Raw genomic sequence first — 25,786 nt, forward strand, 5'->3', positions numbered from 1 at the left:
CAAATTCATACTATAGCTGTGAGAATTGTTCAGAAAAATCACCTCCATAGTCGCCCTGGAGTCACAGGCCGAGTCTCCTGCAAGAATCAGGGAAACCTATTATAGGACATTCTGTCCAGAAATTAAACATTTAGAAGAATACGTGACACTTTGCTTTGATAGTTATATACCTCTGATTGGAGATTGATTGTCGGCAGCTTCTCCAAAAGAATGTTTGTACCTTCAACTAAAAATTACAATTAATTTACACTCAATCATTTCACAACAATGTGATTAGCAAGACAATTATTGATGTCCATTGCCAATACATGAATACATACTCATTACAAAGGCCTTGGAAGTCGAGGCAGTGGGGTCAGAGGACACCCCCCCTTCCACTCCTACCATCATCGGCCGACCTTCGTTATTGGCGAGAGCCAGCTCCTCCGAAGTAGTGAAGGGCGGTGGAGCGGTCCCCCTCCCAGTCGTATTAAATTTGTTTTTATTTTTATTTGCTGCAGGTAATCATCATGTGACAAAAGGTTGGAGCCTAGGCCATTGCAAATCACAGGCTAGATTCACCTGAAATTATTCAAATGGATGCTTACAACTTACCACATTGAATATTATTTTCATATTTATTTTTGACTTGGCCCCATGTTCATAGGAGCGTGCTGGCACCACATCTATGGGGGTAAAAGGCATGAGGATACATGATATTTTTTAGACAATATGCAGAATCTATTCACTTACGAATTAACACGGACGGCAATTTTTTTGCCAGCACGCTACCCTAGCCATATTATGGGCAACCCTGTTCCCCTTGGCTGTGATTTGGACCTTGAATTCCTCGTAGGAATTCATAATAATACACCACGCACGCTCGATTCACTTTGCATAAGGGGGAGTCAAATGACGTGATAAACACACCTTTTATGTGAACGCGCATTGAACCTAAAGCGGAAAACCAGGTTCGACTAATTGAATCTAAAGTGAGTGTCTTGGAACCATTTAACTCTGACTGCGAGTTGCGTCTGTCGAACCAGGTTTTCCCAAGAGAGCCTGGGTTTGTTCAGCGAGGTTCGTGGTATACTCCCCAAATGTTTCCTTTGTATTTACCAACGATGTGAACATTTCCTAATATTTTGCTGTAAGAATCAGAGAAATAAGTTCTTTATCACACAGACATAAATTACTAAAATGAAAACAAAGCAAAACAAAGCGAATCAAAAGCTGGAAAGTGTTTAATCCTGATGAAAAGAAAAACTAAAAGCAGTAATTTCGACAAATACCAGACAGAGCTCTAAATCAAAGCGCCCCGTTACCCTGTGTGAAAGCACCCCATTGCCCGTGTGCTTGAGCATGTGCACCAGCGATGGAAATTAACTTTTTTACCCACCAGCCACTCATCTTTTTAACCAGCCACTTTTTATACGCTATATATATTTTTTAATATATGCAAACATTTTAAACAATATAATATTGACAATAGATAAGATGAGTTGGTGTTACAATGACACGTTTGGGGATAATTCATCGATACAAAGTATTTATTAAAAAACGAATTGACATATTAATAATAAAACAACATTCATGGCTACACCATCATAAGTCAATGGGAACATTTGGTTTTTTATATTTACATGTGACTGCATACAAATGTGTCCACACAGACATGGTAACAAACGTATGATAGTAAGCATTATATGCCCTTAACACTAATATTCAGAAAAAAAACACGTGTGGCATTCAGTCCAATGCTGAAAATATATCTGTGGCATTCAGTAGGCCAATGCTGTGGTAAAGTGTGTAAAGTATGACCAAGTGTTTCTTTCTGTTCAATAGATAGAACTTTATCAATCCCCTGTAGGAGAAATTTGTTAATGTTTGTCCCTATAAAACATTAATGGTAAAATAATGAATACAAAACACGACGGTAACCGAGTAGGTCAAACCGTCCAATCTGAAGGCTCTACTTACCCACTCCCCCTACTCACTTCCACCAATGCAAAGCGAACAGAACTGAGTAGGGGAGGGCGTAGCCTAACTAGTCTGTGAACGACCCAGAGAAACGCAACTCAAATTCAATGTGAACATATATGAGGCTTTAATAAAGTCCCGGACGATTTTGAAATTCCGCCACACATTTTTTAAAAGTGTGTCAAAAAGAGGGCATGTCCGGGCAATAGAGGACGTCTGGTTACCCTACGTACGGGAAACCCATTTGATTCCTACCTGTAACACTGTTAAATAGCGGCCCAAATTGGTCGGCACTATCCTGGTCATTTCTCTGCGTGAGAAATGCGAAGTGTGGCGTGTAATTTCCATCCCTGATGTGCACACTCAAATTGCTTGGGTCGCTGTAGCTGGCGTTCCAATGCACTAACAGGCAGGGCTTCTAACCGGAGTGAGTCCTCATGTGGATCTTCAGGTTGCTTTTCACAATGAAGCCCTTCGTTCATTGGTCACACTTGTAGGGCTTCTCGCCGGAGTGAGTTCTCATGTGGATCTTCAGGGCGTAGCTATCACTGAAGCGCTTCATGCATTGGTTGCACCTGTAGGGCTTCTCACCGGAGTGAGTCCTCAGGTGGAACTCCAGGTCGCATTTCCGATGGTAGCGCTTGGTGCATTGGTCACACCTGTAGGGCTTATCCCCAGAGTGAGTCGACATGTGGAACTTCAGGGTGCCTTTCAGACTGAAGCACTTTGTGCATTGGTCACACCTGTAGGGCTTCTCGCCGGTGTGAGTTCTCATGTGGATCTTCAGGTGGCTTGTCTGACTGAAGCGCTTCGTGCATTGGTCACACTTGTAGGGCTTCACCCCGGAGTGAGTCCTCATGTGAAGATTCAGGCTGCCTTTCCGACTGAAGCACTTCGTGCATTGGTCACACCTGTAGGGCTTCTCCCCAGAGTGAGTCGACATGTGGAACTTCAGGGTGGAGCCAAGACTGAAGCACTTCGTGCATTGGTCACACCTGTAGGGCTTCTCGCCGGTGTGTGTTCTCATGTGGATCTTCAGGTGGCTTGTCTGAATGAAGCGCTTCGTGCATTGGTCACACTTGTAGGGCTTCTCACCGGAGTGAGTCCTCAGGTGGATCTCCAGGTCGCATTTCCGATGGTAGCGCTTCGTGCATTGGTCACACCTGTAGGGCTTCCCCACAGAGTGAGTCGACTTGTGGAACTTCAGGGAGGAGCCATGACGGAAGCACTTCATGCATTGGTCACACTTGTAGGGCTTCTCCCCGGAGTGAGTCCTCATGTGGCGCTTCAGGGGGCCTCTCTGACGGAAGCACTTCATGCATTGGTCACACTTGTAGGGCTTCTCCCCAGAGTGAGTCTTCATGTGGACGATCATATTGGCATCGTTGGGAATAACCTTTCCACACAAGACACCGGGCCTGCCCTTGCGGCAGCCCTGATGCCCAGTCAGCTCCTCAAGGCGGACGAGCCGCACGCTGCAGTTCAGGCTCTTGGCCACGCTGTGGTCAGCGGACAGCGAGCTCAAGGCCTCCAGTTCTGACGTGGCAAAGAGGGTGTCATGGCCGTCCACCGCCAGAGGGCCCTCCCCTTGTCCGTAGACGCTCAGGATGCGCAGCTCCCCGCTGTGACTTGACATGTGGGAGGAGCCAGGGGCGTCCACACGCAGAGTTTCCGAGGTGGCGCTGCGCTGCGTGCTGCAGTCTCTGATGTCATTGTCTTCTTCAGAGAGGAAAACAGAGAAAGTAATGTTTTTAATTAATCATTTTCAATAAAGGTATACAGTATGAACTTTGTACACACTTGTATATTGGAAGAATTATATTTTGACATTCTTTCTAACTTCTATTTGTTGATTATACATTTTCCCTGTCGCCCTTTGGATGGTCAAGGGTTAAAGGCTCCTGCTGAGAAGGCAGAATCGAGTACATTCTCAGTTCATCAAGGTTGTTTTCTTGCATAGATGCACTGGCCCTCATTTATCAAACGAGCGTACGACAGAAAACGTGCGTAAAATGGACGTACGCTCATTTCAACGTTGAGCTTGGCATTTATCAATTTGAACGTGAGCGCAGGCTGCGATGAAATCTCACGTCAGGTCTGAGCTCGTGTACGCAAGTTTTTTTGGCGCAACATACGGGTATTTCAATGATGAATAGTGCAGCACAAGTAGCCCATGTTCAACATCTGTATTAATTACTAAATAAATTGGAATTAGCCCAGCCGTTCAAACAATTACAATCAAGTCAGGCCTAATTAAAAACAGTATTGCTATGAAAATAATTAGAATGTGACAGGTGAAATGTTTATTCAGCTGTCTATATTAACAGGAGCTTTGCCAAATAGGTGGTCGTGTCTCAGCGATGGCAGATCTGGCTCTGTTAAGGACCTCAACGCACAGACGAGAGAGTTTTTCGAGACCGCGCCGATTTTTTTAAGGAGGGCGATGAATGGCTCTTGAGTCGTTTTCGTCTCCCAAGGCATCTCCTGATGGAGCTATGCAATGCTTTGGAGCCACAGTTAAGGCAAGAAACTAGGCGATCAAACGCAATACCTGTGCAGGTTTGCTCTACCTTGGGATTTTTGGCCACCGGGATCTTGCAGCGGGAGATCGGGGACAGGTCTGCTATTTCCCAGCCAAGTATTAGCCGAACCATGCCAGCAGTTGCAGCTATAATGTCCCTCTCCGAACGTTATATTAAATTCCCATATAATAACGATCAGCAAACTGGAATCAAACGGGATTTGTATGCTATTGCTAGGTTTCCAAATGTGATTGGTGCGGTTGATTGTACCCATGTGCGTATGAACCATATATTAATGATTACGCGTACATCAACCGCAAAAGCTACCATTCAGTTAATGTTCCGATTATTTGCGATGCCAGAATGTCAATCCTGAACATGGTAGCCCGATGGCCTGGGGGCACGCACGATTCTTTTATTTTCCAAAATAGCAACGTTGGGCATCGTCTACATCAGGGCGCACTACATGGTCAGAGTAATCTCGGTGAGTTACGCTGCAGTCGCACTGCACCGGCCTCCTCCCGTTTCTTGCTTGGCCGGCTTCACAGCCGCAACACGATTATTTTGGTGCTGAGCTTCATGTCGGACCATTTCTTCTTCACCTTATTCGGAATTAAATAACTTTAACGGAATGCAAACAATAGCATACATGTGAAATGTTTTAAGCTGGATAACAGAAGTTGTACATTTAATTTATTATTTAATTAATTTAATTAACAAACCTCTTCCGTAGCCCGACGAACATTGGAAACACTATTCACTGCAACAGTTATTTCCTTCCATATAGCATTCTTTTGCTGGCCTTTAATGCCAGCTATAGGCTACCAAATAAAACCAGACAGTTCGCATCCACCAGTGACCCGAGCGTCTCCATTTGGGTCTCGGAAAAATTCCTCTATTTTACCGTTGGACGTTTCTCCATGTCGTAAAAGTTAGGGGCGAGACTTCTGAAGACGTGCTTTTATATGGGCGTGTTACGTTAATTACGATCGATCTCAGCCGCCGTATTTATCAACACCAAGATCCTTCGTACGCTGGGATTGGTGTGATACGAAGGTTTCGTAAATCTCACGTGGGTCCTATCGTAAGATGAATCATGCGTTCAGATTTGCGCTCATTTCTACGTTCGTTTGATAAATGAGGGCCACTGTGTGTACTAACCTACGGCGGGCATGCTTCCACCAATATCCTCTTCAACCTTGATTGAAATGGTGTCTGATGTCTGCTGCTTTCCACATAAAGAAGGAAACACACAAAATACATATTTTTTCATTTTCACAGAATAGATGTCAATCCCCAATAACGACAGATTAGGCACTTTTACACTGCCAATCTGGTTCGGTCGCGGCTTGGCACGCCCTGCAATTTGCAACACTGCCAAGCTGATAAAATCCCCCTTCGTCTCGGAGCTGGCTTTCTTGGTTCACAGGAGAAGGCGAGGCTACACACTGGAGGACTTTATACAATGAATTGCAAAAAAATAAATATAATATTTTTGATTCAAGACCCTCACATGCAAGAATGAGTTCACATCCGAGTGTAGGCTAAAACGCGATGAACTATTTACAAGTGCAAAAATCCCAACATATTCTTTTATTTTGCTAACCACTTTGCTGACGAAGCATTGTAAGGAAAGTTTGCCAGGTACTTTCTCTTAGATCGACCATCTTTCGTCTTCTTTAAATGCGACTGCATCACCTTCCCTCCCATGATGGTCAGCAGCTTACGGATTTCACCTTCTCTCCAGTTACAACTATTCATGTTGATATCGCTGCATCGTCTCTGTTGTAGAGACAATGCAGCAACACCTCTACCCAAGCCTCGCCCCTAGAACCGCAAAGCTGTCTTATCGCATTTACATCAACATGAAACCGGCAATATGTGTAGGGTCAGAGAGGATTAATAGGAGTGCGAAATAAAGCCTGTAAATTACCTCGGTCAGTGTAAACGTGCGGATCACACAGGGGATAAGTTGTGCATAAGACGGGCATATTTGGCAGTGTAAAAACATTTACTGAACCATAAAGGTGTGGGCTTTCCATGGGTTTGTTTTAGAGTTGTAACAGAGGAAGCCTCTCTTTTGGAGGGTGAATAAGAAGATGATTTCCAACCTGCACACTCAGCTCCTCACGGCAGAACAGCCGCTCGCCGCGCTCCAGGCTCTTGGCCGCACTTTGGTCCGCAGACAGCGAGTTCAGGGCCTCCACTTCTGACGCCGTGAAGAGGGTGTCATGGCCGTCCTCCGCCAGTGGGCCCTCCCCTTTTCCGTAGACGCTCAGAATCTTCAGCTCCTCGCTGTGACTGGACATGTGGGAGGAGCCAGGGGCGTCCACACCCAGAATCTCTGAGGTGCCGTTGCGCTGAGTGCTACGGTCTCCAAAGGCATCGCAGTCTTCTGCAGAGGGAGAAAAAAAGGAAAAAGTATATTTACATTTAGATATTGCATAAAGGGAGGCATTGTGTATTTATACACGTGAAAGAAACTCTTTAAAAGTATGCAACATTGACACAGAGGGTTTAAAATTTGTACTGCTGACAAAGATTCACAGTTTTGGCGAGGGACGTCTCCTCCAGCACCCTCCTCCCTAGACTCAAAGCTCAAGTGGTTGGCCAGGTTAAGGACACTAAACGAACACCAGCGCAAAATGATCTGAGCACCACATGACATGCGAGGCAAGGGCAATAATTCTATTTTGACACTAAAAAGCAACAACGTGTCCTTCCCTGTAAGCTGCTCAGCTAACATTTATTCATTTTGAACCCTTCTGGGCTCTTGACTGATTCCATCTTTGAATTGCAACTCCAAGTTTAACTTTTAGCAGGGCGCTGGGCATGATGCTTTTTCAAAGAGGACCAGGCTTTTTAGCGCAGGTAGAATCTAGCATCAGCCTAGAATCTATGCTGCCTAGAATCTACTACATCAAGGGAAAAAAATACTCAATGTAGAAAGTACACACCGTCACTTTTAAAATGGGGCTGCAAAGTCTTTAAGGATAGCTGTGTGCCTACAGTACGTGTTTCCAGGTGCTCTGTCTGGCAGGCAACATCCCTTGAGAGAAGCTGCTGAATGTAAGCACTTGATGAGCTGGCCTGTGTAGAGACAACAAAGGAAAATCAGTACTCAATTTATTACATTGTATATATTCCAGGTGCAAGTTGTAAGAAGATACAAGATAAGCATGTTTAGTGAATAACATTAGCCTAATACTTAAAATTAGTTATATGAAATGATATTACATCTTCGATTTGTTTACATATTTTATAGTTGATCTCATCAACTCATGATACCATTCTGATTGGTGGAGGGCTGGTGTTTCAGTGCCTGTACCCCCTTTGTTGAATTGTGCCCATTCTCGTGTGATGCCCCTGGCTTGCTGAGGTGCACACTCGACTTACAGTGTGGGTATTTATAGGAATGAACGGGCGGTGTAGCACCCGATTTGGTTCCCCATTGGAATTGCTGTTCCCCCTCGAAACGCCATGTTAAATGACTCCGCCCACCGGACCAAGCCAGAACAACGGGATCCACGGAAAGCCAAGTGGTACAAAATGATTGACGACTTGCGTGAGATAGAACGCAAAAAGGCGATTTCCCTATTGTTTCGATTTCTCTGTTCTCAGTGTTGTTAGTCATTCTTTTTAATGTCAATTAGTCAATTGCATTTGTAATATATCAGATCTGAGGATCTGTTGATTTGTTTATAATGTTGAATAAATAAATACCATGCTTTGTTGTTGAATGTGTTCGGTGAATATCATCGGATCATTGATTTGTGTGAAATCATGAATGAAGGCATTCTGTGCTGCTCAGTTTTTTCTTATAAAATCAATAAATAAATCTTATAAATCATGCATTTCTTTGGAACTATTAAAGAAATTACTCTGAAATCTTGGTGGAGAAAACTAGGTGTCAACGTGTCACGATGGAAATGTAACACTGTGGCTCATCCACTCCAAGAGGACACCACATCTTGCGGAGTGTTTGATTTAAAAGTAGGCCTAGGCTATGTGACATGGCAAAAATTACATATCGATATGCTATATCACGTATTGGGGGACCTGTGAATTATGGGCTCAATCTCACACTTTGGGTTTGCTGAACACCTCCTGTTAGGGTCAAGCTCATTACATTTCCCGACATCAAACATAGATGACCTGAGTAGGGAAATAGCCACCACCATCATGACTGGATCTGGTAAGCACTTCAAACCTTAAATCGACGCGCATTCCTCATAAGAGGATTGAACCCGTCTCATCAGCGTGTTGGTCGCGAGTGCTACCGCTACACCAAGTGGCTGGATTAGGGATAATATAACCTAACCCTATTATTCTAGACTTTGCATCCCTTCCCGTGTCTGTCCAATTATTTTAAAAAGTTATCTTAATTCGTAGATGACTTGAGTGACTTGTGTCATTTCTGTGGGGAGGAAGATACCTTTGATAAAACGGAAAACTTTACTTGGGTAAGTAGCATTATAGGCCTACTGTAATAATGGCGCGCAGCCCCTATGAACCTGCACATATTTATAAGTCAGCCTAATGCTGCCTTCTTTTTTATTCAGATTGCGTGTGATGCCTGTCTGAGGTGGTTTCACACAGGGTGTGTAGGAAATCCAGCCATGGAGAGCAATTATGCCTGTTATGCATGCATTCATGCCTGCGTCCAATAGGGTTGGGCAATCGTCTACAAGCTTCCATCGTCCGATAGCGCCCCCTAGCGATCGCCGATAGTCGATGCTATCGGGGGGCAACTTTATAATAATTTTATAATATTAATTATTTATAATAATTTATCACTTTGAAAAAAATCCAGTTTTTATTTTTCTATTTTTTTCTTAAAAACGATTACGATGGTCTTCCCCTTGGACCAGCGTGAGCCTCCGCTGATTTAAGTTTCGATGCGTCGGCGCTGTCATGATGACACCCTGATGACACACAGCTCGTAGCTGTGTTCGAAATCGTTCACGGATATACTAGTGCACTGCACTATATAGGGTGCTCGCCATTTTGTAGTGTTGTTCGAACTTAAAATACCCAAAATTTGAGTGTACATATGTTCCCTACGTGTTACTCCCATATACCACAATGCAATGCGGTCGTGTTTTTCCGGGGAGAAGAAGAGGTCTCCGGCTTTCGTTTAGAAATATCCACATTTATTTGGGATTTAACAAGAAAATGCAATATTCAAAATTAATAAGAAAAACCTTGTTCAAGGAAATGTAACATTCAACATCAATACAACCTCCAGCTTTCCTCGAGAGTGCCCGGTTTGTTTACATGATCTGGGTGCATCTGTCTGCGTCACACAAATACCAGGCGCATTTACTGACGCAAATGACGTTTAGAAATGTTCAGCGTAGTGTCCGAATTCTCGTTTGTTCGTTCCCTATGTAGTGCACTATATCATGAACACTACAGGGAATAGTGAGTGAGTGAATAGGGAACGATTTCGAACACAGCTCATGTACCTCAACTGTGACCCGGAAATGGTGCAGCGGGGTGTGATGTCATTTCGCCGTGCGAGCAAACCGGTAGGTTTCAAGCCCCTCCCCTCTCCTCTCGCAGCAGTGAGTGAATACGGCAGGTCAGCGCTAAATAGTACGTTTTCCACCGGTGCCAGTTATTTCAATTGCAATTTGTGGGGCTTTTTAAGTTGTAAAAATAGCTACCACAGCGCTTTAAAAAAATAAAATAATAATAATAATTAAATATTTATTATTAAAATATAATTATCGCCTTTTTATCGGCAACTTGAGACGATCGAATCCATCTATCGTCGATAGTCGATAGAATTGACTATCGGCCCATCCCTAGCGTCCAATAAATAGGATACTAGGGCTGGGCAAGTTGGCGCCTAATTAAGCGTTAAAAGGTCCCATGACATGAAAATCTCAATTTATGAGGTTTTCTAACATAAATATGAGTTCTCCTAGCCTGCCTATGGTCCCCCAGTGGCTAAAACTTGCGTTTGGTGTAAAACGAGCACTAGCTGTTCTGCTCGCCTTTGAAAAAACGGAGGCTCAAGCGCACTGATTCGGAATGTCTGTATTCATGACTCTTCATACTCTGCCTGGCCCGACCAGAGACGTTGGCCCGCCAATGAGACTCGACCGTGCGAGCGCCACGTACGCTCGCGCGCGCGTGCGTGCGTGCGCGCGTGCGTGCGTGCGTGCGTGCGTGCGTGCGTGCGTGCGTGTGTGTGCACACACTAACGCAAGTGTTTCTTGCCGGTTATTTGACGTGTCTTGTATTTCCACAACGAGACTGTTGTGGGGGTTATCTGAGCCATGGTTGAGAAGGAATTGGGGGAAAGGAACTTTGGCTTTGACTCGCTGAAGTTCATGAACTGCGACATGCCGCGAGGCACCATCGCCCGGCAGCGGGCAGCCGGCAGCAGGCGGTTCAGTCGACTTCAGGTTGATGTGAAAGTGGAAGAACCAGAAACGTCGCAGAACCCGACAGTCGTTTGTGATTCATAATATCGTCTGGAGGCGCACACAGCTTTTGGCCGTGATAATATGCATTAAATTATAGATTTCTATGTATTATATGATATTATTTAGATATAGATCTCCAGGACTGTAACGCAAGTGTTGTACACTTCCTTATTATTTGGATAACCGTTCTGCTTTTGGTGTTATATGGCGCATAACACGTCGGACTCGTCTCTGGTATTTCTACAACGAGACTCGTATTGGGGGTTATCTCAGCCAAGGTTGAGAATGAATTGGGGGGGAAGGAACTTTGGCTTTGACTCCCTCAAACACATGAACCACGACATGGAGGAGAAAGGGATTGTTGGCGGCGAATGTCTCCCGCTTGAGCCCCGCTGAAGGACCACCGCCGGAGGCGGAGGTTCCCAAGACCGGCAACGATCCCTTTCTCCTCCTTGTCGCGGTTCAGTCTACTTCACATTGATGAGGACGTTGAAAAACCAGGAACGTCGGAGAACCCAACGCGGTCGTTTGAGATTCATAATATCGGCTCGCACAGCTTTTGGCCGTGATAATATATATATGATATGATATATCTATGTAGGCTATATGATAATATTTAGATATAGAGCTCCAGGACTCCCGTGTGTTCTAGAATATTTACAGAACACGGCTAAAGGCTGTGTTCGCCTCGCCATTGCGATACATCCACTGTAAACAGAGCGCATGGTTCCGTGGCTGCAAGCTGCTCAGGGCCACACCCCCACCCTCCTCCTTGACCCGCCTCGCTCCTCCTCATTTGCATTATAGCTACAGACACCAAAACAGCACATTTGGGGGAAGCTCAATGTGCGACTGGCTCGGAGTGGCTGTAACTCTGCACCACGGCTGAATTTCGGGAACGTCATTGAATACTGCGTTAGCTGCCCACTAATACCTATATTAAAGAATACATAAAATAGCATGTCATGGGACCTTTAACGCAATCTTGTTTTTTTACAAATGGACGCATTAAAGCGCGTTATTCTTTTTTTTCTTTTTTTTGGCCTACTTTGATTTTGAAAAGGTTTTGCCCACAGAATGTCAACATTCTATTTTGTTTTTAGTTCCGCTTACTTTACATTCAATTACAATTGCAGTAAGTGACAGCCTGTTTACAATTCCCAAATCTGTGGCGCTACTTATTTGAATTTAACTCCACTAGTTACTGTTTATTTACAATTGCAGCAAGTGACAGCCTGTTTACAATTCCCAAATCTGTGGTGTTCCGTAATTGTAATATTCAAACCACACTGGGTGAGTCAATAAAACTCCCTCAAGAAAACTTGGCCAAGTTCTTGATAAGTACATTTGGTATAAATGATAATGTGTCATTCAATTTGATATCTCATTCAACTTAAGGCGAGACACGGCAGGCAAAATCATCGATTTTTCAGTCACTGGTCAATTTTGATATTTTGGGCTATTTTGCACCATTAACATGTAATGTTTCGCACAAAAGAAAAAAATATGTCAAAACGAAACATTTAGGTGTTTGTTTTATTATAGTTTGTCAACTTGCGCCTCAGAATTTTACAGAAGATTCACCAAACGTTTGCTTTAATATTACGCACCGTTTCAAATTACAGCCGGTCTCTGTCATATGTGTTCCGTGGTATCATTGGAAAGCACTCGATCTGCTGCACAACATAAAACTGATATCTGATTGGCTGGACTCGATTTCCGACCGGACGATTGGTTCGAATGTATCACGTGGTATGCTCTCAAGCTTGGTTGGCTTTTGCCATAAGAATCTTTAAATGCCGTTTTCTCAAAATGAGTGTTTTTCCATTTTTAGGTGCACATTTCTCAGCCTATGTAGAACCTAGGTACACCACACTTCCCAGTTTCACACATAGCATTGTTATGAAGACATCTACACATGGATTTATTTATAAATGGTTCCTGGCCAGATTTATGGGTCATTTTACCTGGAAATCATGGCGAAAATAGGGTTTTTAAGGCCATGGATAGTATATTTTGATTTCCCAGGTCATAAAAGCAGATAACCTAAAATCCATGTGAGGATTTTTCGTCATTTGATATATAAACAAAATAAAAAAAGAATTTTGGTCCTGGCTTTATCACAGTTTAAGATTCATGCACCGGAAATATATGCAAAAACGTGCATATTTAATGAGATTCAGCCTAATTAGCATAATTAAATATGCAAAATTCAAAAACTTGTAATACATTTTTTTCTTATAATGATGTATCTAATCAACTGGTAAAGTTTCATGGTGATCCCTTGTATTTAAAAATTTTACCCTATTCACCTGCCATGTCTGGCCTTAAATTGGAGTGGATAAAAGTGATTAATCGCGAGTTGTCTCACCAAACGATGCGATTAAAACTTGTAATCTTTGTCCAGCCGTAATAAATACATTATTGATGGATATGGTTTCCCCTATTTTTGTCCTTTAATCGTATTCCTTTGCAAAGATTGACAATGAATGGTCTAACAAATACCTTCATGAATAACGTGTGTGTGTTATAGTTGTGTTGTGACGCTAAAATCAACGTAGCAGACTAGTAGACGACTACTGCCGCACAGCCTGGTGTGAAGTTTGTCACATTTCGCTCTCCGTACATCCATCTGTTTTCGATTTGCGTTTCTTCCTCAAGTACGTAGGGTACCATAGCAACTACGCACGGCTCATCAGTAAATCAGCGTAAGGGGGAACAGGAACTGGGGGGGAACCAAATCGGGTGCTACAGCGGCCATGATTTAGCCCGCTGTCCTTTCTTATAGGTCCATGGTATTTACACACATCACTGATGCTATCTACCGTAGCATTAGCGACAGTAACTTGGCTGTTAGCTGTAGCGCTAATGCTAAAGTAACATTATAATGTAACAACGGAACAATATACAGTAAAGCAACATGGCGTTAGTTAACTTACTTTTTCGAGGTTTGTAGCTGAGCCATGGAGAGTTGGTACTGATCCAGACTTGATTCTCAGACGTTGAGCAAGTCCAGCTCTGTATTGGCCCAAGTTGAGGAAGCAGTCGTCAGTGAAATGTTTGGCGCAGACTGGCGCATTTCCAGAGACAATAAAATTAACCCACTGGTTCTTCAGCGGCTCGGAGGAAGGAACAAAATATAGACTTTTGTGTTCATTTGTACATCCAAACACTAAGCAACTGCTATGCTTCGCTCGTTTGCGAGCCATGGTGTCTCTCAAAGAAAGAACTACGCGTACACGATCGTAGAGTATGGTCTGTCTGCGTCCTGCAAGACGGAGGCATAACTTGTAGTGGGCGTAACTTCTTCTTCTTCATCTTTTATTTAGGCAGCCTTGACGCAGCTATGGCGTATTACTGCCCCCCACTGTTTGTTATTTCCCCCTAAACTTTAAATCCTTTTATATACTCCAATGATGTAGGTAGTCCATCAATTCCTTTGTTTTATCCACTGAATCCAGATTTAAAAGGGTGCGCATACTAAAAACTGATTCCCCAGCTGATCCAAGCCTCCGGTACAGAGTCCTCCTTTGCCTGGAATAGCGCCCGCACTGGAGAAGTACATGTTTTACAGTCTCTCTTTCTCCACACTCACACCTGCCATCTTTGTGTTTGCCAATCAGAGCCAGCCCACTCCTCAGCCCACAGTGTCCAAGCCTCAGTCTTGTGATTGCTACATCATCTTTTCTTATGCACCTAAAAGTGCACCTATCTTTATTTACATTTTCCTGTATTTAAAAGTACGCCCTTCCCTTCCTTTCCTTCTCCCAAGAATTTTGCCACCTTTCTTTTAGAGCCCTGTTTATTTTTTCCATGTACCCCATATTGCAAATGAATTTGAAGTTTCCTCCTTCACCGCCTTCTTTACCTCCTCATCCGCCTCCTCGTTCCCTTTCACACCCACATGAGCCGGCACCCAGAGAAACCCCACCTCCCTCCCCGCCTTGTAAATTCTGAACACAGACTGTAGCATTTCCACAATTAAATCCGGTCTGGACTTGGATTTTCCTTCTTTTATTGAAATTAAAGCAGCAGCTGAATCACTACATATTATTGAATACCCCTGTTTATTATCCTCCACCCATCGTAAGGCCCATAAGACTGCCACCATCTCTGCTGTGAATACTGACATGATCTGAGATTCTATACCCTATTCTGTACCCGATTTCAGGAATGCTAATACACACTGCTACTTCACTCTCATGCTCCTTTGACCCATCAGCGTAAATGAGTAGATGGTCTCCCCATACTTGTTGCTGCCAGACTTCTCTCTCTTTTACTACACCCTCTGACATCCTTGCTTTGCTTGTAGGCCTACTCATAAACTTTAGGTCAACACTGGGATCTGGGATCAGCCATGACGGAGCAACTGAGCGACACACTGGAGAACAAACACTAACATCCCTAATACCAATTTCCTGCACCACAGATTTAAGATTTTCTGCAAAGTTAGTTTTAGTTTTTCTTATTCCCATAAACTCCCAATGATCACTGAGTAGGTCTTTTGTTGGTAACACTTCCCTTTGTCCTTTGAGCTTCATTAGGTATTTCAAGCCAAGTTTATATCTTCTTAATACTAGCTGCATCTCACCCATTTCTATTAGTAATGCTGATATTGGAGTTGTACAGAATGCTCCACAGCACACTCTTAAGGCTTTTGCTTGGACTATGTCTAATTTGATTAACACTGAAAAAGCTGCTGATCCATAAACCATGCATCCATAATCAATTGCTGATCTTATCATTGCTCTGTAAATCATCATTATTGATTCTCTATCAGCCCCCCAGTCTGAACCAGCCACACACCTAAGGACATTATTTATTTTCCCACACTTCAAAGCTAACATCTCAATATGCTTTTTCCCTGTCATTCTTTCGTCCAACCACATTCCAAGTACTTGACTTTCTGAAGATTGTTGTTGTACAATTTAATTGTCTGTGATGGCATCTTTTTCTTATTTCCAAACACCATACACTTAGTTTTTTCTGAATGACACATCAAAGACGTATCAAAGTAAATGCATGTGGAACCATTTGGGGGCGGTGAATCCTCCTCGGTGCAGTTCACCTTCTGAACCACACACACACACACACACACACACACACACACACAATAAGCAAGTAAAAAAGAAGAAGGAACGAACACAAACCCTACCCCTGTTACTGAACACACAACATGATGAAGGATTCATTAAGATAGGCTTGTTCTCCTTTCCCAACAGTAACTGAATTACTCAGAGTATTGAAGAAACACTTGTCACTACACTGTCTTGTGTTTCAACACATTGTAGTAATTTGGAGCTGATTGGACAATTCAGCCAATGAATCTAATAGGCTACCTCCCTCAGCAGCATTCGTGCATTGCGCAACATAACTACATGCAGAGAGAAGTGATAGTTTGTTAATTAGCAGAGAGCCGTAAAAGCACTTTCTACCCATTTCAGTGGAGGAATTGGACTCCTCAATCACGCAATGTTATACTTAAAAGGAACAAGTAAGTTACACATTAATTAAGTCTTTCGGCATGTATTTAGAAAAAAAAAAATGATACAACGGTCCCAAACTGCATTTGAAATAGATCTTGAGACTCAGGTAAACACTATAGGACATTGATCATGATATGCCTCAATATCAGAATAACAACCATGGGTCAAATAGCAATGGCTAGTGGAATGAAAGTGAAAGCAGTGTAAGTTTGTCCAGGCCCTGCAAGTCAGGATGTAGGCTATGAATCAGAATACATTTTTAGCTAGTGGCATCCCAGAAAACCTATTCTATATTCTCTTGCGGAGGACCCCCGTCCATTACTGCACCCCACCCACGAATTGGATCACCAGGCGCCGCTGCAAACAGGGAGTGAAGGGGGACCAATGCTAGGAATCTTCTGACTTTGTCCCGTTAGAATAATGCTGCCTTCTAAGCATCACTGAGATCTAGACATTTAACCAGGGACCTTTTTAAAATGGATCATCTTCAATCATCTTTGTCTTAGAAATAAGTTATTCAACAGACATCAATTATTAATAAAAACAGAAATCGATTCAAAATAGGAAAGCATTTAATCGTAACGAAAAGAAAAACAAAAAGCAGTCATTTCAACCAATACAGGACAGAGGTCTCAATCAAAGCGTCCCGTTACCCCGTGCCAAAGTGTGCTTGAGCATGTGCACACGCAAATTGCTTGGGTCGCTGTAGCTGGCATTGCACTGCAGACACACGCAGGGCATCTCCCCGGTGTGAGTCCTCATGTGGATCTTCAGGTCGCCGCCACGACTGAAGCCCTTCATGCATTGGTCACACTTGTAGGGCTTCTCGCCGGAGTGAGTCCTCATATGGATCTTCAGGTTGCAAACAAGACTGAAGCGCATCGTGCATTCATCACACCTGTAGGGCTTCTCGCCGGAGTGAGTCCTCATATGGATCTTCAGGGCGTAGACACGACTGAAGCGCAACGTGCATTGGTCACACCAGTAGGGCTTCTCGCCGGAGTGAGTTCTCATGTGGCACTTCAGGGCGGAGCTTTGAATGAAAAACTTCGTGCATTGGTCACACCTGTAGGGCTTTTCGCCGGTGTGAGTCAACATGTGGAACTTCAGGGCGGAACCATGACTGAAGCACTTCGGGCATTGGTCACACCTGTAGGGCTTCTCCCCCGAGTGAGTCGACATGTGGAACTTCAGGCTGCGGCCAAGACTGAAGCACTTCATGCATTGGTCACACTTGTAGGGCTTCTCACCGGAGTGAGTTCTCATGTGTCTATTCAGGTAGGCTTTCTGACAGAAAGACTTCGTGCATTGGTCACACTTGTAGGGCTTCTCCCCGGAGTGAGTCCTCATGTGGATCTTCAGGGTGCCTTTCAGACTGAAGCACTTTGTGCATTGGTCACACTTGTAGGGCTTCTCGCCGGAGTGAGTCCTCATGTGGATCTTCAGGTTATTTTTCACAATGAAGCCCTTCGTACATTGGTCACACTTGTAGGGCTTCTCCCCGGAGTGTTTCTTCATGTGGTTCTTCAGGATGTAATTCTGACTGAAGCGCATCTTGCATTGGTCACACCTGTAGGGCTTCTCACCGGAGTGAGTCATCATGTGGGTCTTCAGGTGGCCTTTCTGACTGAAGCACTTCGTGCATTGGTCACACCTGTAGGGCTTCTCCCCAGAATGAGTCCTCATGTGGCTCTTCAGGTGGCCTTTCTGACTGAAGCGCATCATGCATTGGTCACACTTGAAGGGCTTCTCCCCAGAGTGAGTCCTCATGTGGACGATCATATTGGCATTGTTGGGAATAACCTTTCCACACAAGACACCAGGCCGGCCCTTGCGGCCACCCCGATGCCCAGTCAGCTCCTCAAGGCGGACCAGCCGCACGCTGCAGTTCAGGCTCTTGGCCATGCTGTGGTCAGCGGACAGCGAGATCAAGGCCTCCAGTTCTGACGCGGCAAAGAGGATGTCATGGCCGTCCACCGCCAGAGGGCCCTCCCCTTGTCCGTAGACGCTCAGGATGCGCAGCCTCCCGCTGTGACTTGACATGTGGGAGGAGCTAGGGGCGTCCACACGCAGACTCTCCGAGGTGGCGCCGCGCTGCGTGCTGCGGTCTCTGATGTCATTGCCGTCTTCTTCAGAGAGGAAAACAGAGAGAGAGAGAGAAAGTAATGTTTTTAATTAATCATTTCCACAAAGGTATACAGTATGTACTTTGTACACACTTGTGTATTGGAAGAATTGTATTTTGACATTCTTTCTAACTTCTATTTGTAGATTATGCATTTTCCTCGTCGCCCCTTTGGATGGTCAAGGGTTAAAGGCTCCTGCTGAAAAGGCAGATTCGAGTACATTCTCAGTTGATCAAGGTTGTTTTCTTGCATAGATGCAATGCGTATTACTAACCTACGGCGGGCATGCCTCCACCAATATCCTCTTCAACCTTGATTGAAATGGTGTCCGGGGTCTGCTGCTTTCCACATAAAGAAGGAAACACACACAAGACATATTCTTTCATTTTCACAGAATAGATGACAATCCCCACTAACGACAGATTAGTTGGGCATATGACGGACATAATTGGCAGTGTAAGAACGTTTACTGAATCATAAAGGTGTGGGCTTTCTATGGGTTTGTTTTGGAGTTGTAACAGAGGAAGCCTCTCTTTTGGAGGGTGAATGAGAAGATGATTTCCAACCTGCACACTCAGCTCCTCGTGGCAGACCAGCCGCTCGCCGCGCTCCAGGCTCTTGGCCGCGCTGTGGTCCGCAGACAGCGAGTTCAGGGCCTTCACTTCTGACGCGGTAAAGAGGGTGTCATGGCCGTCCCCCGCCAGTGGTCCCTCCCCTTTTCCGTAGACACTCAGAATCTTCAGCTCCTCGCTGTGGCTGGACATGTGGGAGGAGCCAGGGGCGTCCACACCCAGAATCTCTGAGGTGGCGTTGCGCTGAGTGCTACGGTCTCCAAAAGCATCGCAGTCTTCTGCAGAGAGAGAAAAAAAGGAAAAATTAATTGTTTTGATACATTATTTGCATAAAGGGAGGCATTGTGTATTTGTACACATGAGGGAAACTCTTTAAAATGTATGTAACATTGACACAGAGGGTTTAAAATGTGTACTGCTGACAAAGATTCACAGTTTTGGAGAGGGACGTCTCCTCCAGCACCCTCCTCCCTAGACTCAAAGCTCAAGTGGTTGGCCAGGTTAAGGACGCTCAACGAACACCAGCGCAAAGTGATCTGAGCACAACATGACATGCGAGGCAAGCACAATAATTATATTTTGACACTAAAAAGCAACGTGTCCTTCCCTCTAAGCTGATCAGCCAGCTTTCATACATTATGAATTCAGTGATGTTTGAGAATGATAAACAAGCTCATGTGGCACCCGTCTTCAAACCCTTCTAGGCTCTTGACTGATTCCATCTTTGAAATGCGACTCCCAAGTTTGACTCGTGATTTAGCAGGGCGCTTGTCATGATGCTTTTCAAAAGAGGACCAGGCTTTTTAGCGCAGGCAGAATAGAGTACATTCTCAGTTGATCAAGGTCGTTTGCTTGCATTGATGCAATGTGTATTACTAACCTGCGGCGGGCAAGCCTCCACCAATATCCTCTTCAACCTTTATTGAAATGGTGTCTGGGGTCTGCTGCATTCCAAATAAAGAAGGAAACACACACAAAACATATTCTTTCATTTTCACAGAATAGTTGTCAATCCCCACTAACGACACATTATGCCTTTTTACACTGCCAAGCTGGTTCGGTCGCGGCTTGGAACGCCCTGCAATTTCAATGTCTTGCCCGTGTTAAACCGAGGGGGTAAAATCCCCCTTCCCCCTTGAAGCCTTTTATGTTTGCTTTGGCTTTCTGCTAAATCTTAAATACATTGCATTTTCTAAAAAGCTTTTTTAACTTTGCATTTATTTTATTTTTTAATACTAAAATGCCTTTTTAACTTTGTTATGTTTTCTTTTACTCAGTTATTTTATTTTATGACAATGTTTATATGTGAATCATTGAGTCTGCCTTGTGTATGAAAAGTGCTATATAAATAAAGTTGCCTTGCCTTCGTTTCTGAGCTGGCTTTCTTGGTTCACCGGAGAAGGCGGGGCTACACACCGAGTGTAGGACTCTTTACAATGAATTGCAAATAAATATTAACATATTTTTTGATTCAAGACCCTCGCATGCAAGAATGAGTTCAAATCTAAGTGTACGATAAAACGCGATGAACTATTTACAAGTGCAAAAATGCCGAAATATAATTTTTTTGGCAAACCACTTTGCTGACAAAGCATTATAAAGAAAGTTTGCCAGGTACTTTCTCTTATGCCGCTTTTCCACTGCATGGTACCAGCTCGACTCGACTCAGCTCGCATTTTTGGCGTTTCCACCGCGAAAACATGGTATCTGGTACCTGAAGTGGCTGCTTTTTTTAGTACCGCCTCGCTCTAGGTTCCAAGCAAGCTGAGCCGATGCTAAAAGGTGACGTCGGCAGACGGCCGGCCACTGATCGGCCAGAGAGTGTGACGAAGTCACGAGAGCGACATGGCAGCCATGCTGGTAACAGCCAGCATGGTCTGACTCTCTTCTCTTTTGCGTCTGACAAAAAGCACCAGACCGAGCAGCACGAATACCATCGCATCGATGTCCTCCATTGTCGTTATGTGGGTTCTGTCCATGTGTGGGTTGCGTAGGTGTTGTTTGCGTCGAATACAAAAATACGTCACGGCCCTTTCGCGCAGCCGACCCTGCCCAGGAGGTACTATTTGCGGTGGAAAACGACCCGTGCTGCTACCGTGTCGAGTCGAGTCGAGCTACATGTGCGGTGGAAAAGCGGCATTAGATCGACCATCTTTCGTCTTCTTTAAATGCGACTGCATCACCTTCTCTCCCATGTTGGTAAGCAGCTTGCGGATTTCCCCGTCCCTCCAGTTACAACTATTCATGTTGATATCGCTGCATCGTCTCTGTTGTAGAGACAATGCAGCATACACCTCTACCCAAGCCTCGCCCCTAGAACCGCAAAGTTGTGTTATTGCATTTACATCAAAATGAAACCCCCAATATGTGTAGGGTCAGAGAGGGTTAATAGGGGTGCGAAATAAAGCCCATCAATTACCTCGGCCAGTGTAAACGCGCGGATCACACAGGGGAAAAGTTGGGCATAAGACGGGCATATTTGGCGGTGCAAAAACGTTTACTGGATCATAAAGGTGTGGGCTTTCAAAGGGTTTGTTTTAGAGTTGTAACAGAGGAAGCCTCTCTTTGAGGGTGAATGAGAAGATGATTTCCAACCAGCACACTCAGCTCCTCGCGGCAGACCAGCCGCTCGCCGCGCTCCAAGCTCTTGGCCACGCTGTGGACCGCAGACAGCGAGTTCAGGGCCTCCACTTCTGACGCGGTGAAGAGGGTGTCATGGCCGTCCTCCGCCAGTGGGCCCTCCCCTTTTCCGTAGACGCTCAGAATCTTCAGTTCCTCGCTGTGACTGGACATGTGGGAGGAGCCAGGGGCGTCCACACACAGAATCTCTGAGGTGGCGCCACGCTGAGTGCTACGGTCTCCAAAGGCATCGCAGTCTTCTGCAGACGGAGAAAAAAAGGTAAAGGTAACCGTTTTGATACATTATTTGCATAAAGGGAGGCATTGTGTATCTGTACAAGTGAAAGAAACTCTTTAAATGTATGCAACATTGACACAGAGGGTTTAAAATGTGTACTGCTGACAAAGATTCACAGTTTTGGAGAGGGACGTCTCCTCCAACACCCTCCTCCCTAGACTCAAAGCTCAAGTGGTGGGCCAGGTTAAGGACACTCAACGAACACCAGCGCAAAGTGATCTGATCACAACATGACATGCGAGTAGGCCTGTCGCGATATGCAATAAATCAATTAATTGCGCGATAAATTAAAATGAGCGATAATTTTTTGCCAGCCGCAATCATTTCCATTCGCATTCTTTTTTTTAAATCATTGCTTTATTGGCCTAATCTGAAAAGAAATCTATGCCATAAACAGAAATATTATAGGCCTTTATTACACGGGTCTTCTGAATGCCGTGGAACGCTCCGTTCACTTGCATGGGTAGTAGTCCGGTAACTTGTCAACCCCAGCGTCTTCGGTTGTTAAGCAACGTCAACGTCTTTGGCGGACTATTTCTCTAACGAATAAATTGTAAAAAGACACACCATGTGAAGTTATTTTTTCGTCTTGGCAAGTAGCCTTGTAATAAGCGGGATAATGTATAGAACGTCGCCGGTCATTCAGGGCGAAGCAAGACACCTCCGCTGCACGTCGGTCGCCTGTTCGCCCTGTCGGGGCTTATTTTCCCGATAATGACCGGCGTTCCATGCATTATATATCATCTCATCTCATCGTCATCCGCTTATCCGGGGTCGGGTCGCGGGGGGGGAGCAGCTCAAGCAGGGGGCCCAGACTTCCCTTTCCCGGGCCACATTGACCAGCTCTGACGGGGGGATCCCGAGGCGTTCCCAGGCCAGTGTTGAGATATAATCTCTCCACCTAGTCCTGGGTCTTCCCCGAGGTCTCCTCCCCACTGGACGTGCCTGAAACACCTCCCAAGGGAGGCGCCCAGTGGGCATCCTTGCCAGATGCCCGAACCACCTCAGCTGACTCCTTTCTAAGTAAAGGAGCAGCGGCTCTAATCCGAGTTCCTCACGGATGGCTGAGCTTCTCACCCTATCCCTATGGGAGACGCCAGCCACCCTTCTGAGAAAACTCATCTCGGACGCTTTTACCCGCAATCTCGTCCTTTCGGTCATCACCCAACCCTCATGACCATAGGTGAGGATAGGAACGAAGATCGACCGGTAGATCGAGAGCTTTGCCTTGCGGCTCAGCTCTCTTTTCGTAACAACGGTGCTGTAAAGCGAACGCAATACCGCCCCCGCTGCTCAGATTCTCCGGCCAATCTCACGCTCCATAGTACCCTCACTCGCGAACAAGACCCCGAGGTACTTGAACTCCTTCACTTGGGCTAAGGACTCATCATCACATGCATTATATATATTTATATATATTATATATATTTAGCAGGGTAGGCCTAAGTAACAAATGTCGGGTTGAAATCGGGCTCCGGCTCATAATTACAGGGCACAACGAATAAACCCCCTCGTCAAGTGTCAGTCACTTGTTGCATGGTCTGTGTGGGAGGCGGAGCCCTGGCGCGTGTTTATTATTTTTTGAAGCGCAATCGCGTTTACATCCTTAGTGTTTCAATTTTATTTATTAGGGGTCCAAGCCAACAGGTTGGATCCCTATTGTTTTTGTAGTGTTTGTTATTATTCCCCCCTAGAAGTGGTACCACAGCCCAAACCGTAAATGGTGCCGACACGCCAATTGCATGTCTAGATCCAGGTCCTTGAGTTCTAGGCAGACGACAAAATCCAGACACGCCGGCCACTAGGTGGCGCTATACCAAGGAATACGCGTTTGGGGCTATAACTCCCACACCGAACCTCCCACAGTCAAAAACTTGTACCCACATATGCACTGGAGTCTGCTGCATCTTTTGGCATAGGCCACGCCAATTTGCGTCGATAATTCTTTTCCGCAAAATCGCGAAAACCGCAAAACTGTCTTTTCCCTACTCCTCCCACATTTCTTGACCAATCAACACCAAACTTTGCACACAACATCTTCAGACGCACACGCAAAGAAATCCTGCATTACTTTTTTGATCCGACCTTCGACGACGAAACTGTAGCGTTTTGAATATTGGTTTATTAGCTAAATTAGACGTAGAAAATCAAAAAACCAAAGAAATCCAAAATTAGACATCGGATCGAGTCCAAGTTTCACACATGTTGGTGCTAACCTTAATGTCGTTCGATAAAAATTTCGGAAAATTTCGCCATTAGGGGGCGCAATAAACGAGGAAATTGTATATCTTCTACAAAACTTCGCCATTAGGGGCCGCCATAAACGAGGGAATTGTTCATCTCCTAACTGGCCAAAGGAATGTTCTGAAAACGCGTTTGGGGATATATCTCCCACACCGAACCTCCCACAGTCAAAACCTTTACCGTTCACGGTAGCGTTTTGAACACATGCTTCGCGTTGTGCCGGCGAAATGCACATTTCTTGGACCCCTGCATAACTGCTTGCAGTTCTAGTTGTTTTTGGTGGTGTTTCGTTTTTATTCAAAAGCATTTTTTGTTAATAATAGATTGTTTTTGGTTGTTTTGTTAATTTATTCTGGATATTTTAAATGTCTTCCAGACGTCCAGTCCCAGTGTTCTTTAAAAATAAAAGTTTATTGATCTTCGGAAGGGTGTACTTTATCATTATATTAGTTGAAAAACTGCAATATTATCGCTTATCGCAATAATTTCTGGGGCAATTAATCGCCCAGAAAAATGTGTTATCGTGACAGGCCTACATGCGAGGCAAGCACAATAATTCTATTTTGACACTAAAAAGCAACAATGTGTCCTTCCCTCTAACCTGATCAGCTAACATTCATACATTATGAATTCAGTGATGTTTGAGAATGATAAACCAGCTCATGTGGCATCTGTCTTGAAATCCTTCTGGGCTCTTGACTGATTCCATCTTTGAAATGCAACTCCCAAGTTTGACTCGTGTTTTAGCAGGGCGCTGGTCATGATGCTTTTCCAACGAGGACCAGGCTTTTTAGCGCAGGAAGAATCTAGCATCTGCCTAGAATTTATGCTGCCTAGAATCTACCAAATCAAAGAAAAAAAATACTCAATGAGTAATGTACACACCTTCACTTTTAAAATGGGGCTGCATAGACTTTAAGGATAGCTGTGTGCCTACAAATATGCGTTTCCAGGTTTTCTGTCTGGCAGGCAACATCCCTTGAGAGAAGCTGCTGAATGTAAGCACTTGATGAGCTGGCCTGCGTAGAGACAAAGAAAAATTAATACAACATTTTTACCTTGTATGTATTCCAGGTGCAAGTTGTAAGAAGATATGAGAAGCATGTTTAGTGAATTACATTAGCCTAATACTTAAAATGAGTTCTATGAAATGATATTACATCCTTGATTTGTTTAGATATTTTATAGTTCATCTCAACAACTCAATACCATGACATCAGGCTCTGCAGAAATCGGCTAATAACCCTTTGATTCGAATCAGGTGTGAAGGGGAAAACATGCCTATAATGGTGCGTTCCAGGTACACTTCTTTGCCCCTAAATAACCAGCTATAACTGGGAGTACAAGAGGGTAGAAGGGTGCGAAAACTCGTGTTGCTAGGAACGCACCATATGTACTATTTAGGATGAGTTTAACAGGTCAATCATCTCCTCATCAGTAAAACGCTAAAACGACTGTGGTCCAGTGGCCGGTAAAATACAGTTGTATTCGTTTGTAGTATGGTGAGCAGACATTGTTAAACA

The 25,786-nt window shown here is 44.5% G+C and overlaps 1 protein-coding gene across 1 annotated transcript in view; it reads right to left on the minus strand.

Moving 5' to 3' along the window:
* LOC132460631 (zinc finger protein 431-like) overlaps positions 1 to 25,786 on the minus strand; it is a 153,890-nt gene that overhangs the window by 127,644 nt on the left and 460 nt on the right. The window contains exons 2-7 of the mRNA XM_060055371.1: positions 25,149 to 25,282; positions 21,698 to 21,981; positions 19,983 to 20,046; positions 19,097 to 19,380; positions 18,805 to 18,871; positions 6,593 to 6,876 (exon numbers count right to left, since the gene is read on the minus strand). Of these exons, the coding sequence (XP_059911354.1) occupies positions 6,593 to 6,876; positions 18,805 to 18,871; positions 19,097 to 19,380; positions 19,983 to 20,046; positions 21,698 to 21,981; positions 25,149 to 25,282 (1,117 nt within the window). The remainder of the gene's footprint in view (positions 1 to 6,592; positions 6,877 to 18,804; positions 18,872 to 19,096; positions 19,381 to 19,982; positions 20,047 to 21,697; positions 21,982 to 25,148; positions 25,283 to 25,786) is intronic.

The sequence above is a fragment of the Gadus macrocephalus genome, chromosome 7 (genome assembly GCF_031168955.1).
Source record: "Gadus macrocephalus chromosome 7, ASM3116895v1".
In the NCBI taxonomy this organism is placed as follows: Eukaryota; Metazoa; Chordata; class Actinopteri; order Gadiformes; family Gadidae; genus Gadus; species Gadus macrocephalus.